The sequence below is a fragment of the Tachyglossus aculeatus genome, chromosome 12 (assembly GCF_015852505.1).
Source record: "Tachyglossus aculeatus isolate mTacAcu1 chromosome 12, mTacAcu1.pri, whole genome shotgun sequence".
NCBI classification, from domain to species: Eukaryota; Metazoa; Chordata; class Mammalia; order Monotremata; family Tachyglossidae; genus Tachyglossus; species Tachyglossus aculeatus.
This window is the reverse complement of record NC_052077.1, coordinates 20,697,520-20,711,912: the sequence shown is the minus strand read 5'-3', so window position 1 is coordinate 20,711,912 and position 14,393 is coordinate 20,697,520. Positions and strand designations below refer to the sequence as shown.

At 41.4% G+C, this 14,393-nt stretch overlaps 1 protein-coding gene across 13 annotated transcripts in view; it reads left to right on the top strand.

Moving 5' to 3' along the window:
• IQCM (IQ motif containing M) overlaps positions 1-14,393 on the top strand; it is a 269,935-nt gene that overhangs the window by 156,649 nt on the left and 98,893 nt on the right. For 11 of the 13 annotated variants that reach the window (XR_005453427.1, XR_005453428.1, XM_038755203.1 and 8 more), the window contains one exon: positions 11,999-12,160. Coding sequence is in view for 10 of the 13 variants with exons in the window: in XM_038755203.1 (XP_038611131.1) it covers positions 11,999-12,160 (162 nt within the window). In the remaining 3 variants the exon portion in view is untranslated. Of the gene's footprint in view, positions 1-11,998; positions 12,161-14,393 lie in introns of those variants that run through there. The other 2 variants (XM_038755204.1, XM_038755211.1) reach the window with 2 other exon arrangements.

Below are 14,393 nucleotides of genomic sequence, written 5' to 3'. Positions count from 1 at the left end.
TGATCTGGTTGTCCCACGGGGGGCTCACAGTCTTAATCCCCATTTTACAGGTAAGGTAACTGAGGCACAGAGAAGTTAAGTGACTAGCCCCAAGTCACACAGCTGACAATTGGCAGAGGTAGAATTTGAACCCATGACCAATCAATAGCACTGGTTAATCCTTTTCTCAAAGAGAGCAACCTTTTCCCTGATGGATCACTGACAGGCTGGTCTGTCAGCTGAGGCAGTCTCCTAGCAGTCTCCCTCCCAGTTCATTAGGTCTTTGGTCAATCATATCTTAAATATTTGTTCTGCTTTCTCTGCTTGATGGGTGCTCCTTTTCAGTTTACCATACTTGTGGGTTCTGCCTAAGGAAGTTGTGCTGTAGTGAGCTGACTGTAATCCAGGACATCATTGTGGGATGTTTATTCTAGCTGTTTGATTCATTCATTCATTCAATCATATTTATTGAGCGCTTACTGTGTGCAGAGCACTGTACTAAGCGTTTAATGGTATGGCAGACTCATTAGGTATTGTTAATGAAATTACCCAAGAATCTGAATGTAGGATCATGGTAGGATCATGACTCAGAGTTTTGCAGACAGATCTCTGTTAGGTCCATGTCTATGATAGGCATTCAGGGAAGCAGCGTGGCTCAGTGGAAAGAGCACAGGCTTTGGAGTCAGAGGTTATGGGTTCCAATCCTGGCTCCACCACTTGTCAGCTGTGTTACTTTGGGCAAGTCACTTAACTTCTCTGGGACTCAGTTACCTCATCTGGAAAATGAGGATTATGACTGTGAGCCCCACGTGGGACAACCTGATCACCTTGTATTCCCCCCCCCAGCACTTAGAACAGTGTTTTACACATAGTAAGTGTTTAATAAATGCCATTATTATTATCATTATTATTATTATTATCAGGAGGTTGGGCATCAATCAGTTAATCACAGTTGTATTTATTAAGCACTTATTATGTGGCAATCACTGTACTAAGCACTTGGGAGAGTACATTATAATAATCTAACAGTGTTGGTAGACATGTTTCCAGCCATAAGGTGCTTAAAATCTGTAAGGGTAGACAGACATTAATATAAATCAATTATGGATCTGTACCTAAGTGTTATGGGGCTGAGGGAGGGGTGAATAAAGGGAGCGAACACAAGAGTGGTACAGAAGAGAGGGGGAGAAAAAGAAATGAGGGCTTAGTAAAGGAAGAATGCTTGATGGAGATGTGCCTTTGATAAGGTGCCTTTGAAGGTGGGGAGAGTAATTTTCTGTTGGATATAAAGAGGGGGGGCATTCCAGGCCAGAGGTATGATATGGGCAGCAGGTTGGCAGTGAGATAGGGGAGATCAAGGTACAGTGAATAGGTCAGCATCAGAGGGGCAAAATGTACAGGCTGGTTTGTAGTAGGATAGCAGCGAGGTAAAGTAGGAGTAGGAAAGGTGATTGAATACTTTAAAGTCGATGGTAAGGAGTTTCTGTTTGATGTAGAGATGAATGGGCAACCACTAGAGAAATATGGACTGAAGGTTTTTGTAGAAAAATGATCCAGGCAACAAAGTGAAGTATGGACTGGAGTGGGGAGAGGCAGGGAGATCAGCAAGGATGCTGATACACTAATCAAGGCTGGATAGGATAAGTGTTCGATTAACATGGTAGCAGTTGGGATAGAGAGGAAAGGGTGGATTTTAGTGAAGGTTGAACTGACAGAATTTAGTGATAGATTGAATATGTGGGTTGAAGGAGAGAGATGAATCGAGGATAATGCCAAAGTTACAAGCTTGTGAAACAGGAAGGATGGTGGTGCTGTTTACAGTGATGGGAAAATTATAGGAGGACAGAGTTTGGGTGGAAGATAAAGAGTTCTGTTTTGGACATGTTAAGTTTGAGATGTCAGCGGGACATCTAAGTAGAGATATCTTGAAGGCAAGAGGAAATGCAGGACTGCAGAGAGGGAGAGATGAAGATGTAGATTGGGGTATCATTCACATAGTGGTGGTAGTAGAAACCATGGGAGTGAATGAGTTCTCTAAGCGATTGGGCATAAATGGACAATAGAAGGGGACCCAGAACTGAACCTTGAGGGACTCCCACAGTTAGCGGGTGGGAGGCAGAGGAGGAGCCTGAAAAGGAAACAGAATGAGCAGCCAGAGAGCTAGGAGAACCACCAGAAGAGGACAGCATCAGTGAAGCATAGATTGCATTATGTTGCTAGGAGAAGGGGATGATCGACCTTGTACAGGACTGTTGAGGAGGAATAGGATGGAGTAGAGGCCATTCAATTTGGCAAGAAGGAGAAATTATTTTAGTCCTTTGGAAGGGCAGTTTCTGTGGAGTAAAGGGGGCAGAAGCCAAATTGGAGAAGGTCAAGGAGAGAATTGGAGGAGAATAACTTGAGACAGTGGGTGTAAACAGCTCTTTCAAGCAGTTTGGAGAGGAATGAGGGTAAGAGGGAGATGGGGCAATAACTGGAAGGAGCTGTGGGGTCAAGGGAGGGTTTTTTTAGGAGAAGGGAGACATGGGCATGTTTGAAAGAAATAGGGAAAAAGCCATTGGAGAGAGAAGAGTTGAACATGGTCTTCAGTGAAGGGAGAAGGGAGGGACCAAGTGCTTTGATAAGATGCAAAAGGGAGGAGTTGGATGTGCAGGTGTTATGGGGTGGATTTTGAGAGAAGGCAGATTTCCTCTTGAGATACTGATGAGGAAGGTGGGAGAATTAGATATTGTCAACTTGGTATGGGGTTGTTTATCTCTTTGTCACCAAAGTCTATTGATTTCCCCAAAACCATTTGGCCTTTTAAATTAGTTTTTCTACTTCTTGGTCTGTACACACATCATTTAATGCTATATTTCCAAAGAGGCAGAATTTGACGGGATTAAATTTTTAATCACTTTTCCATTAAATTAATTAAATTAAGCACTTTTCCATGTTGCCATGGAAAACCTTGGGATATGGGCAGGGTTTTACTTCCTAGGTGAAGGCTGGTATATAACTTCTGGGTTCTTCGGATTATAGCACTAGTCCTACTCTCCTAAGTGAGCCATAATCAGCTGCTTGTCTTCTGAACAATATGTCTTAAGAACAGGGTGGTCAGAATATAGCCATTCTCGGATAACCGTCTCGAAAATCCACAAGTGAAAATTGTTAGAGACGGTATAGAAGCTGAACTCTTCTTCCATAGGAAAAGAGACTTCGTCCAGGTTAGAATGTGTATATTTAATGTCATGACAAATCCAAAGGGAGGCATTATGTAAGCATCAATGATCACGATTGCTGTTATCAATATTAATAACAGTAAAAAACACACAGGGGAGAGGGGATTGGCAGCAGGCACATAAGAAAGGATGAAACATTAAAAACACAAAAAAACAGGTAAAAGATTAAGATGGTGACCAACAAGAGGAATAGGGCAGTTTGGCTAGAGGAACAGACAGGGTCTTGGGCTCCTTGTATCTCAGAGTCCAATAATCACAGCCACAGTAAACACTCTGAAAATTGCCGTGGTCCCATGCTATAGCGGTTTCCCCTTCTGGATGGAAAAGCAGGGGATGATGGTAGTCCTGGTGCTCTTTGTCAGGAAGGAAAGGCCTCATTAAGTTTCCTGGAAGATCAGAAACTCTACTCCACTTTCTGTGTTCTTCACATCCTCAAACACAGCATGGTAGACTAGGTGTAACAGGACCTGAACCATCTCACAATGCTGCTTCACTGGGGAAAGGGTTAGGTGAGGCAACTCACCACTGACTTAATCCTCTTCTCAGGGCAGCCATATTGGCATAGCAATTGCCAGAGCTCAGTTCTATTAATGTTAAGTGCTTTTGTGAGATGTGTGAAAACACGTGGGAGATTTTGTTGTTTTTCCTTGCATTTTTCCTGTATTTGGGTGTTGCAAAGATTGTTTTTTAATGGTATTCATATTTGGTATTTGGTAAGCACTTACTCTGTGGCAGGCACTGGCCTTCCCTAAGCCTTTCTTTTCTCTTATCCTTCTCCCTTCTGTGTCACCCTGACTTGCTCCTTTTTTTCATCCCCCCTCCAAGCCCCACAGCACTTTTGTACATATCTGTATTTTATTTATTTATATTAATGTCTGTCTCCTCCTGTAGACTGTAAGCTCAATCATTGTGGATAGGGAATGTGTCTGTTGTTTTATTGTACTCTCCTAAGCACCTAGTACAGTGCTCTACACACAGTGCTCAACAAATATGACTGACTGTGCTAAACTCTAGGGTAGATACAAGGTAATCAGGTTGACCACAGTATACCTCCCATGTGGAGCTCACAGTCTTACTTCCCATTTTACAGATGAGTAAGGTTACTGAGGCACAGAGAAATTAGGTGATTTACCAAGGTCACACAGCAGACAAGTGACAAATCTGGGATTAGAACTGGGTCCTCTTATATCCATACCTTTGCTTTTTCCACTAGCCCATGCTGCTTCTCTTAATCATATCTATCTTAGATCATATCTAATCCTCTGGGTTTGGGTCTTTAGCCACATTGTAATTCAAGTTTTATAGTGCTTATTCCATGTTTCAGTATTCTGTCTTTTTGTTTTCTGACTCGTAACTTGTTGGCAGTGAATAGCAAAGAAATTCCCTGGGAACATCCAGTCAACTCTCTCAACTTTCTTCTTGAAAATGGGGATTATGGTGTCATCTTTGAAGCCCAATGGCATTTCTTTTATGTTCTGTACGCTTAGGAGCAACCAATCATGGAATAACCAAGAGATGACTATAACGAACTGGCTTAGATATCTGCCTATTAATGATCCTTCCTCTGAGAGAAGCACCATAAGGAAGTCAACCTACTTAAATGCTTCTCCCCTAGAAGTTAGAGATGAAGGGAGCCATTTATTTTGATGCCTCATAAAAGCTGGCAACTGTCTTTGCAAGTACAAGTTTTGAGCATCTGTGAAAGTCTGTTATTCTATTTCTCACACAAGTGAGGGTATTTGAAGCATACTGGGAGCAGTAGCCTGTCTTTTGTCTGGCAGATTAAAGTCACCTGCTTAGATTTAATCTGGCCATCTTGAGACTCACACCTTTGATTTCCATAGAATTTAGAGGAAAATAAAGGGCCTGTGTTTCAGGATATAAACTTAAAAATTAATCACTGCAATCCTGTCTGTTAATGGAAAATTGCATTCTCCTTTCCCACTCAACTTCCATTTAATAACCTTATTTGGGGAAAAACATGCATCATATTTTTTATTACAGCTTTTTTAATGTTTTATAAAATGTTTGAATGTTTCTAACTAAATGTAAAGGACCCTGTCCTTCCCCTACTTTCCCATCACTGTAGACTACACCACCATCCTTCCTGGTTCACAAGCCTGTAACCTTGGCGTTATCCTTCACTCTTCTTTCTCATTCAACTCACATATTCAGTCCATAATCAAATCCTGTTCGTTCAACCTTCACAACATTGCTCAAGTCCTCCCTTTCCTCTCCATCCAACCTGCTACCACATTAATCCAAACACTTATCCTATCCCTCCTTGATTACTGTATCAGCCTCCTTGTTGGTCTTCCTGCCTCCTCTTTCTCCCCACTCTAGTCAGCGTGGCTCAGTAGAAAGAGCCCGGGCCTGGGAATCAGAGGTCATGGGTTCTAATTCCGGCTCCACCAACTGTCAGCTGTGTGACTTTGGGCAAGTCACTTAACTTCTCTGTGCCTCAGTTACCTCATCTGTAAAATGGGGATTAAGATTGTGAGCCCCACGTGGGACAACCTGATCACCTTGTATCCCCCAAGTGCTTAGAACAGTGCTTAGTACATAGTAAGTGCTTAACAAATACCATCATTATTATTATTATTATCTCTGACCCATAGTGACGCCATGGACACATAGCTAGGAATATGGAATGATTATGCCTCTGCTTGACTCTCCCTCCCATATTTGAGACTGGCAGAGTACTGGAAACTCTTCAGTGCGACCCTGAGAGGGGTCAGCACTTGTACACATATCTGTAATTTATTTATACTAATGTCTGTCTCTCAAGACTGAAAGCTCATTGTGGGCAGGGAATATGTCTGTTTATTATTACATTGTACTCTCTCCAGTGCTTAGTACAGTGCTCTGCACACAGTAAGTGCTCAATAAATACAACTGACTGACTCACTGTTGGGTAGATGGCACAGGTAGTTAAACTTTACCAACTCAGGGCTTAAAAACAATATAAATATCAAACCTGTTCAATAAATATCAAGTCTATTTTACTGAAACAAGGAGAAATGAGAGTGGAGTAGTGATCCCTTAGGAGTTGTCTTATTCTTGCAGGCAGCAAACGATAAATTCTCACTGTAATAGAAGTTGGGGAAATTTTTCCTTTTTTGAAAACACAATTCAACAATATATCGGACTATATGAAGGCTGTTTTGTAAAATTCCCCTTAAAGCATCTTATTGGGTTTTATCAAAACACAATCCTAGAGGGTTATCCTTCAGATTGTTGCCTAGAACAACTCTTTGAGTAAATTCATTAGGTTTTTTTTTCTATTTTGACTTCTGTATTGAAAAATTTGTTTGATTTTTTTTTTTTATGCTTGAATATGCTAAGAGAATGCTGCTTGCCATTCTTCACCTGGCCTGCCTTCCTTTATTATACTTTATGGGTGCCATAACTCATGTTCTCTGTCGAGTTTTAATGAACTTTTTCATCTTTTTTCCTTGTCAAGTGCCACTGGCATTTAATTATGATATCAGAGATCAATGATCCTTACATTTATTTTCACAGATTGTATCACTCAGTGACATGCTGTTGAAATGCCTTCTTAACTATTTTTCCTTTCAGCAGTAAATCTTGATCTTTTACTTCTCCATCAGTGATCGTAGAGGTCTCACACTGCTGCTTAAGAGAAATTATACAATATACAGGGCTTCATTAATTTAAAAACAGGGACTGTCTATTTAGACTCCCTTTTCCATGTTCAAGGCACATATCATTTTTCATTTTGATGAATGAATTGCCTTATAATTTTTTTTTACTAATGAATAGAAAAAACTTATATAAAAATTGTCTGACAAAAAAGTTTGGCATTCACTTATTTCAAATTGAAGAAAATGAATGTAACATGAAGTGATTCAACTGAACTGTGACCAAATTTTTAAAGTACAAAATTTGAAAATTGGATAGCTTGGAGACTTGGCAGCATTCTAGAGAGGCTTTTTACCATCTGATTGCTGAATTAGTCCCAAATGTTGATGACCAAAAATTGACAACCTCAGATGACTTCTCGTGGCTTAGATGACATAAATTAGAGGGCACAGTCCAATTCTCATGGGTAAAGCAATGGCCCACTTTGGGGAAAAAAACACCATCTGATTCATTCCGCATTGCCACTGTTGTTAGAGAAGCTAAACAGTCATGCTGGCATAGAAGCCGAACTCTTCTTCCTTTGGAAAAGGGACTTTGCCCAGGTTAGAATATATATATATATATATATATATATATATATATATATATATATGTTCTATACTGTGACATTGGTATGGTAGTAATCCACAGAGGGGTGTTATGTAAGCAGCAATGATCACGATTACTGTTATCAATATTAAAAAGACTAAAAAAAACCTGTGTCATATACCACATTACTATTTTTTCTTATGTGATGCTCTATGGAACATATTTCCAGTTTTTCCCAAGAAAGAAATACTACTGCATTTTTACTGGCAAGATAACATGTCTTTTAAAGCTGCAAATACCCATTTGGAATCTGAATTAAAAATTTTTTTGATGAGTGTAACAAACATAAATTTTGTTCTCATTACTAGAGTTTGGGGTATTTAGGGATTAGCGAAGCAGCATGATATAGTGGAAAAAGCTTGGGCCGGTGAGTCAGATGGTCATAGGTTCTGATCCCGATTCCACCACTAGTCTGCTGTGTGATCTTGGGCAAGTTGCTTAACTTCTCTGGGCCTCAGTTACCTGATCTGTAAAAAACTGGGAATTAAGAGTGTGAGCCCAATCTGGGACAGGGACTGTGTCCAACCTGAATAACCTTTATCTACCCCAGTGCTTAGAACAGTGCTTGACGCATAGTAAGTGTTTAACAAGTACTATAATTATTAATTATTATTAATATCTTTTAGACAATGGAAAAGAGAAGCAACAACTGAAAGGCACAGAACAAGAAGTCTGTTATGTGGGCATATTAGACTATAAATCCTTGAGGGCAGGGATTATTTCTGCCAGCTCTATTACATGGTTCTCTCCCAAGCATTTAGCATAGTGCTTTGCATATAGCTCTCAAAAAAACCATTGATCTATATTGGTTTATGGAATGACCAGAGTTCCAATGACCAGAGTTCCACTGGATTGTAAATTCCTTGTGGGCAGGGATTGTGTCTCCCAACTCTATTGTACTCTCCCAAGTGTCTTGGGTACATCTTGGCACACAGTAAGTGTGTAATAAATACCACTGGTGGATTGATTCTTCATTGAAAATGCTGTGAGATAGAAGCAATGCGTATATTATTTTTATTTATTTATTTGGGGGCTTTCTTCCTAAATCATCTTAGGTTTCCTTGACCTGGAGCAAATTCCAAGGTGTTATGTAAATTTCAGGAGCCTACAGTGAAAGTAATTTTCAATTTCACCAGTTTCTGATTTTTGCATGTTTCAAACAAAATGGTAAAGAAAAATACAGCAGGGAAACACTCAGGCCACCTATATGAGACTTCATCATCATGACAGCAATCTGAACTCAAACAGGCTTAGGAATTATTTCTGAGATTGAGACTAAAAATGGGGTTAGGGAGGAGACAGAAAAGAATTTGAGGTCTTGTTTTGGTTGCCTCTGGCTGAAACATGCTAGCTCAGGCTGGAAATCCTGTAGAAGGCATGTAAAGTTCTGGGCCCATGGAGACTGCACAAAACAGAATCTTTGCACTATGAAGGACTGAACAAATCTTTCCAGAGTCTTAATGTGTTTGAAAGCCTAATTTAGGGTTAAGTGTGGAGAAGTTAAAAGTTGTATTTTGAAAACAAATTTTCTTCTTTTCTGGTTTGGTATAGTACTGATGATGATTGGAAGAGGAAGGTTCATACTTGTTAAATATTGCTTGTTTATTGCTTTTGCTAGTAGAAAAATTGACATTTAGTATAGTACCTAATACTTTAATTTTCTGGAAGGAGATATCCACATATACTGTGTACTGGATAGCCACATCTCATCGTGGTCTGGTGGATAGAACACAGGCCTGGGTGTCAGAGAACTTGGGTTCTAATCCTGGCTCTGCCACTTGTCTGCTGTTTGACCTTGGGCAAAGCCTGAGTTCCCTCATCTGTAAAATGGGGATTTCTATTCCTGCTCCCTCTTCTACATAGATTGTGAGCCCTGTGTGGGACAGAGATTGTGTCTGACCTGATTATCTTGCATCTTCCCTGGGGCTTAGAACAGTGCTTGACACATAGTAAGGGCTTAAAAATACTATTATAAAAACAATAACAAAAAACCCCACTCCCAACAAAACCATTCAAAAGGCAGTTACTCTCTGGTTAGATACATAAAAAGCCATGGTCCTAGTTCCTTGAGGGAAGGGACAGTTCCTAGTTCCTTGAGGGAAGGGACGGTCAATTTTTTTCAATTGTCTGTCCCCACCTGTCTACTACAGTGCTCGGCACAGAGCAGGTGCTCAAGAAACGCTGGAGATGACTGTTGGTAAGACTGCTATAATGCTCAGATTCCCTATGGATTCAAGGATTAAATTCCTGAAATGAAAAAGCCTCACCTAACTCTATTGCCTCTCATTCCTAGAAGATTCTGGGAAATTAAAGTCTGTCATCTTCTGGCATGGCTTTCCTTCTTCCATGTAATCCCTTAACCCTCTGTTCCTTCTCTTTTCACCCAATAATTATTTGTCTCCTTCCTCTTCCTCCCTGTCTCCTTCCCTCCTTCTCTATTTCTCCCTCTCTACAAATATCTTTCCATTCTCTCTTCTTCTCACTCTGTTCACTTTTTACCCTTACCCTCTGGAACATCCTATCATGTGTTGCCTGGGATTAGAACTTTGAAGAAATTGATTCATCTATTGAAGAAACTTTGCAAAGTTATAAATGTTTCTGTCCATATAAAACCTCATATATTTACAGCTTTGTTATAATTTAGATTTAATTTTTAGCTTTTCTCTTTTTTTCCCTATACTTTGAAATTCAGTTTCTTTCTGTGCCATAGTTCTGAGTGTCTAGCTGCCCTCTGAATTTCTCTCAGAAATAACCCTGGTACCCCAACTGTCTTTGTAGACTGAACATATAATCACTGTTTTCCTGTAGCTTCAATCACAGTTGGAGACAGCATAAAGGGTTTAGAGTTTGGCGATGATGGTAAAACTATTTCCTGGGCCAGTTTTAGTGTAACTCTTACAGTCCCTGATGGAGGCATGCAGTACTTCATAATTTCAGGGGGGTTTTCTTTGGAAATATTATGGAAGAATGGAATACCTTGTAATTTCAGGGTTATCTTCTTGAGAAATATTTCATAAAGCAGAGTTGAAGCTCGGGAACTTGTGTTACAAATTCCCAGAAGAAGTCTAGGCTTAGGTCAAAACTGAAACATAACTAATACAACCATGCCTGCCTGAAAGGAGAATTACAGCCAAGAATGCCTCCCAGGATAGCTGAGCTCTCATAGAACATTGTTGTGTTTTGGGGGGACCTGGACTTTGGCAATAAAAAATTGAGGCTCTATATGGCAGATGAATATATCAGAAAGTGGGAGGTAGAAGAAAAAAAATATTTCAGCACTGAGACCAAGAGCTCAAAGCAAAACCAGGGCATGTCTCATCCATGCTGGTGATTCTCTGAAAAGCCCTTTGGACTTCTTTATTGTTTTTTTGGTCTACCTGAATTGCTGTAGATCTTTTCAGTTTTGACTCAACTTATGCATACCTTATTGCTTTCCCCCTTCTCTTCCTCTCAGCTTCTAGCATGCTGTTGGGGTGTGTTGGGGCAAGGCAGATTTGATTTCAGACTGATCTGCATTATAACATATCAATCAATCATATTTATTGAGTGCTTACTGTGTGCATGGGAAAGTACAATACAACAGACTTGTTAGACATATTCTGTGCTCACAACAAGCTTACAGTCTAGAGGGGAAGAAATACATCTGTATAAATAAATTACGATAAATAAACAAAACATAAATGTTGTGGAGCTGAGGGTGGTTTGAACGCCAAGACCCCAGAAGGTACAGATCCAAGTGCAATAACCTCTTGTTTGGAAAATTATATCAGTTCAGAGTGGTCAGACTGCTTTTCATTTTATGCTTATTTAAACTTCTTGCCTATTCCAATGATCTCAACCGAGAAGCTACAAACAGTCCAACCGAATTTGTGATTTTGCTGTCCACCCATATGTCCTTCATGTGGATGGTGGAATAGGTGGTCAGAATGGGGGGAGAGGAATCCATGATTCCAGTGACCAATCAATGGTTTTCACTGAGTCCTTACTCTGTGCAGAACACTAGGAGACATGATCTTGCCCATGAGGAGTTGTGTTTTAGCACCTCTGAAGGTGGTAGCATGGCGTAGTGGATAGGGAGTCAGAAGGTAATGGGTTATAATCCCAGCTCCACCACATGTCTGCTATGTGACCTTGGGCAAATTACTTCACTTCTCTGTGCCTCTGTTACCTCCTTTGCAAAATGGAGCTCAAGACTTGAGAGCCCGATGTGGGACAGGGACTGTGTCCAACCTGATTTGCTTGTATCCACCCCAGGTCTTAGTATAGTATCTGGCACATAGTAAGTGCTTCACAAATGCTACATTTATTATTATTATTATTTACTAAAGTAGAATATCTGTTTTCTACTTGAAATACAAGCTGTGTTATAGTATCAGATAGATAAGACTTTATTTTCAGCAAGAATTAAAACATGCATAATTTAAAATATTTCTATTATCTTAATGTTTTGGAGCTCACCCTCCCTGTTAATGACTTTGAAAATTAGATAAAATCCTTAGGCAGATAATGAATCAAATTATCCCATGTGTTTTACATTTTTTTTCCAGATCTCAATGAAGCCACAGGTGACCAAATTAAAAAGGCCAAAGCAGTTGAAATGGTGTTCACCCTCTATCCTCCCACTGGGGCCCATGTAAGCTCTACTTGGGCCCCTCGGTCTACCTGGTTGAGGCCTATAGTCGATGGAGAAGAAGGATATGATTACTTGGGTAAGCTACTGACTATCAGTATTTCTGTTAGTGTTATTAACTTGATTTTTGTGGTACCTCAACTTTCATGTCCCAGAAGAACTAGCATCTTTGCTATGAAATGAGATTCAGAAACTGGTCAGTTGCCAAAAAAATGATAAAGGCCATCCTTGGCTTTCAATTATAGGCCTAAATTATATGAAATATCATCGACAGTGTTTGGTGATTTGATAATCGACAAAGTACAAACCCAATGTATATAAAAGATGAGTTTTAATGTGCTAATACAAATGCAAAATACAGTGGCTTATCCTGTTCCCCTTTCAATCTTTTTGGATCCTGCAAAAGATGGCCTGAGACAAAGAGAGATTATAAAATCAAATCAATCAACCCCATTCCCTCATCTCATGAAATCTCTCGCTCCGTCCCTTCTCCCCTCCTTAACTTCCGTCTTCAACCGCTCACTCTCCACTGGTTCCTTGCCCTCTGCCTTCAAACATGCCCATGTCTCTCCCATCCTAAAAAAAAACCCTCTCTTGACCCCACCTCACCTTCTAGTTAGCGCCCCATCTCCCTCCTACCATTCCTTTCCAAACTCCTTGAACGAGTCGTCTACACGCGCTGCCTCGAATTCCTCAACACCAACTCTCTCTTCGACCCCCTCCAGTCTGGCTTCCGTCCCCTACATTCCACGGAAACTGCCCTCTCAAAGGTCACCAATGACCTCCTGTTTGCCAAATCCAATGGCTCATACTCTATCCTAATCCTCCTCGACCTCTCAGGTGCCTTCGACACTGTGGACCACCCCCTTCTCTTCAACACGTTATCCAACCTTGGCTTCACAGACTCCGTCCTCTCCTGGTTCTCCTCTTATCTATCCGGTCGTTCATTCTCAGTCTCTCTTGCAGGCTCCTCCTCCCCCTCCCATCCCCTTACTATGGGGGTTCCTCAAGGTTCAGTTCTTGGTCCCCTTCTGTTCTCGATCTACACTCACTGCCTTGGTGACCTCATTCGCTCCCACGGCTTCAACTATCATCTCTACGCTGATGACACCCAAATCTACATCTCTGCCCCTGCTCTCTCCCCCTCCCTCCAGGCTCGCATCTCCTCCTGCCTTCAGGACATCTCCATCTGGATGTCTGCCCACCACCTAAAACTCAACATGTCCAAGACTGAACTCCTTGTCTTCCTTCCCAAACCCTGCCTTCTCCCTGACTTTCTCATCACTGTAGATGGCACTACCATCCTTCCCGTCTCACAGGCCCACAAACTTGGTGTCATCCTCGACTCCACTCTCTCGTTCACCCCTCACATCCAAGCCATCACCAAAACCTGCCAGTCTCAGCTCTGCAACATTGCCAAGATCTGCCCTTTCCTCTCCATCCAAACCACTACCCTGCTCGTTCAAGCTCTCATCCTATCCCGTCTGGACTACTGTATCAGCCTCCTCTCCGATCTCCCATCCTCTTGTCTCTCCCCATTTCAATCCATACTTCACGCCACTGCCCAGATTGTCTTTGTCCAGAAACGCTCTGGGCATGTTACTCCCCTCCTCAAAAATCTCCAGTGGCTACCAATCAATCTGCGCATCAGGCAGAAACTCCTCACCCTCGGCTTCAAGGCTCTCCATCACCTCGCCCCCTCCTACCTCACCTCCCTTCCCTCCTTCTACAGCCCAGCCCTCATCCTCCGCTCCTCTGCCGCTAATCTCCTCACTGTGCCTCATTCTCACCTCTCCCGCTGTCGACCACCGGCCCACGTCATCCCCCTGGCCTGGAATGCCCTCCCCCCCAACATCCGCCAAGCTAGCTCTCTTCCTCCCTTCAAGGCCCTACTGAGAGCTCACCTCCTCCAGGAGGCTTTCCCTGACTGAGCCCCCTCCTTCCTCTCCCCCTCGTCCTGCTCTCCATCCCCCCCGTCTTACCTCCTTCCCTTCCCCACGGCACCTGTATATATGTATATATGTTTGTACATATTTATTACTCTATTTTACTTGTACATATCTATTCTATTTATTTTATTTTGTTAATATGTTTGGTTTTGTTCTCTGTCTCCCTCTTCTAGACTGTGAGCCCACTGTTGGGTAGGGACCGTCTCTGTATGTTGCCAACTTGTACTTCCCAAGTGCTTAGTACAGTGCTGTGCACACAGTAAGCACTCAATAAATACAATTGATTCATTGATTGATTAGTATTTATTGAACACTTCTAACATAGCACTGTACTATGAGCTTGAGTAGAGTTAGTAGACATGA